The following is a 2,893-nucleotide window of genomic DNA, read 5'->3' on the forward strand; positions in this document are numbered from 1 at the left end:
AAATTTGTTTTTTTCTGCCTAAACAGGTTTCAGTCTGCTAGAGGAAAGACAGGACTACAGATGTTCAAGAAACTCTTATCTGTCTTCTGGGCTGAACCTTGCATTGCTAATGAACCGGTAAAGAAACTATTTATTTGTTTTTTTGCATGAGAAGTGAGACTTAATATGTTTTCACTGATTCTGTCACATGACAGCTTCTCCATTTGCCACTATAAGAAGTCCAACTTGGATTTTCTCGGGGCAAACGCAGCCGTGGGAATGACGGAGCCCGACGGTGCCAGCCCGGGGCCGGGGAGGAGCCTGGGCCCGGGCAGCGGCTGCCTGGTGGCTGAGCCCAGGCTCCCAGCTCACATGTCTCGGATGCGACTCCACACGGACTCGCGTGTCCCTTGGCCTGAGTGGTCCCGGCCCCTCCGTGGGCAGGACTCAGAGTTGGCCGCGGGTGAGAGTGTAACGTCCTTTCTTGGGTCAGATTCTCCTGCGTGGCTGACTGTCCGGGTGCCCCCCAAACATCCGCAAGTGGCTCAGGCAGAGGCCGCCCCGCCCGTCCCCTCCCAGCACCAGCAGCAGTTACCTCGGTGACCAGCTGCTGGCCCCTGTCCCCCCTCTGCCAGGGCACCCCCACACACACACACACACCCACACGGCGGTTACCATGGTGACCAGCTGCCCCCACCCACCCACACGGCGGTTACCTCGGTGACCAGCTGCAGGTCGTTCACGTAATTCTCCTCCGTGACGATGAGCTCGTGGATGTACCCCTGCCGCTTCCTCTCCGTGGGGGTCAGCATATCCAGGAGGTGGAGGTCTGAGCACCCTGGAAAACACACCATTGGGACAATTTAGGTCAAGTCTGGGGGGGCCAGCTCCGCAGTGAGGACCCCGGGGCTCGAAGCTGCTGGGCCCGTGGCCTCACTCTCAGGCGGTGCAGTGGGTTGACATGTGTCCGTCCCCACCCCGACCCCAACCCTGAAAATATGTTCAAGTCCCAGCCCTGGCACTGGGGGGTGACCTTGTTTGGAAACAGGAGGGTGACCTTGCACATGAGCTCACACTCAACCAGTGCAGGCCCCAGTCCTACGCCCCTGTGTCCGCACAAGAAGACACGACAGACAGACAGGGCGCCCTGGACGTCGAAGGCAGGGACGAGGCAGGGACCAGGCAGGGACCAGGCAGGGACGAGCCAGGACGCCAGCAGCCAGGGCAGGGGCCTGGCACACCTTCTCCCGGAGCCTGCGGAGGACGGGCCCTGCCTGCACCTGACTGTGGACCTCTCGTGTCCAGCCCTGCGAGGCATCCGTTCCTGTTGTCTCAGGCCAGGCCATGCCACCAGCTGTGGTCATCTGTCACCACAGTGTCAGTCGGCCCCGCAGGCTCACTGCTGCCCCCAAAGCCACCCCCGCGTGGGGAGAGCGGCTCCGGGCGGGCGGGTGCGGGAGCCGGGCATGGGCGCCGTGTCTGTGCTCAGAGACCAGCTGTCTCGACTCGCAGGCGAGGAAACAGGCGCCCGCGCTCTCAGCCGGTGGTGGCGCCCAGAGCCCACCCTGACACTCTGCCCCGATGCCAGGCCCTGCCCTAGACCCTGGTGTTGGTTGGGTCCGCGCTGCAGGCGGGACAAGGTGACCCTGTGCTGAGGCCCCCGCTGGCCTGGGGACCCTCCAGGCTGGGTGCACTGTCCGGACCAGGCAGGCCAGGCCCCGGCCCGGACGCCCGCCGCGAGCCTGCAGGCAGGGCGGGGAACCAGCTGCACACGGGGTGCCCAAGGCCAGGCCAGGCCCGAGACCAGGGGTCTGAGGGGCGCCCCTGCTTCTGCCCCCTTCGCTGGTCCTTGGAGGTCTGGGCTGTGGGCAGAGGCCGCACCGTGACCGCCGCTGGAATGAGGGGGCGGCTCCGTTCTCGGGAGAACCTTCCAGCCAGTCACCTCCCTGTTATCAGTGGTTCTTCCTTTCAGCCCAGAAATCCGGTGTGAACGGTAGATTGGGAGGCGTGGTGGGGGCTGGGCGGTCCCACTCACTTGTTCTCATCCCTTCCCCCCACCAGGGGCGCCCTGGAGCCCGGGGCGCAAACCCTCGGAGGGACCAGCAGTGACCATGACCACATGGCCTGAGAGCGGTTAGCAATGCGCATGCTCAGCCCTGGGGTTGGGGCTGGGTCGGGAAGTCCGCCATGTGACCAGCTCTCCTGTGACGGTTGCGGGCTGGGAGCTGGAGGAGCCCGCTCTGGACCCGCAGGGGTTCCTCCAGTTTCCATCTCCCCCGCGGGAGCCGGGCCCAGGTGACCTGGTCTGTGCCGGGAGCTCCGGCAGACGGACTGAGCCTCTGGGCGGGTGAGGTCATGGCACTCCTGGCAAAGGCTTCCCTGCCCTGGGGGCGAACTCTGGCCGGGAGCTCCCAGGCCTCGGTGGGTCCCTGCCCCGGCCGAACGCCCCCTCTGCAATGCGGTGGCTCCTCACCCCAACGGACCGGCGGGGACAGGCAGAGGGAAGCAGTCAGGACGAGCCCTCACGGTCCACGCCCACCCACCCAGGCCTTTCAGTCACGGTGGTCATTCATTCCACCGCCACGGGCCCAGCAGGAACCTCCGTGTCTGCGGACGTGCCAGCCCCAGCCGGGCGGCTGCTCTGCCGGCCTCGGGCGTCAGTTGTGTTTATTGAAACAGGCGCCTCCGCAAGGAGCTGGGATGGAGGCGAGAATTCAGCCACCTCTGCCGGCTGCCCGCCCAGCCGGCCAGGCCCCGCTTCCCGGCTCTCCCAGGACAGCCCCCAGGAACTAGCCTCGAGTTGGGGGGGACAGGCTCGCGCCCCAGGAACTAGCCTCGAGTCGGGGGGACAGGCTCGCGCCCCAGGAACTAGCCTCGAGTCGGGGGGACAGGCTCGCGCCCCAGGAACTAGCCT

At 65.6% G+C, this 2,893-nt stretch overlaps 1 protein-coding gene across 1 annotated transcript in view; it reads right to left on the bottom strand.

Moving 5' to 3' along the window:
* The window catches only part of ITSN1 (intersectin 1), a 103,849-nt gene that overhangs the window by 15,698 nt on the left and 85,258 nt on the right, over nucleotides 1–2,893 (bottom strand). The window contains exon 31 of the mRNA XM_015560218.1: nucleotides 696–817. Coding sequence (XP_015415704.1) covers nucleotides 696–817 — 122 coding nt within the window. The remainder of the gene's footprint in view (nucleotides 1–695; nucleotides 818–2,893) is intronic.

This window comes from Myotis davidii, unplaced genomic scaffold (assembly GCF_000327345.1).
Source record: "Myotis davidii unplaced genomic scaffold, ASM32734v1 scaffold170, whole genome shotgun sequence".
Lineage (NCBI taxonomy): Eukaryota > Metazoa > Chordata > Mammalia > Chiroptera > Vespertilionidae > Myotis > Myotis davidii.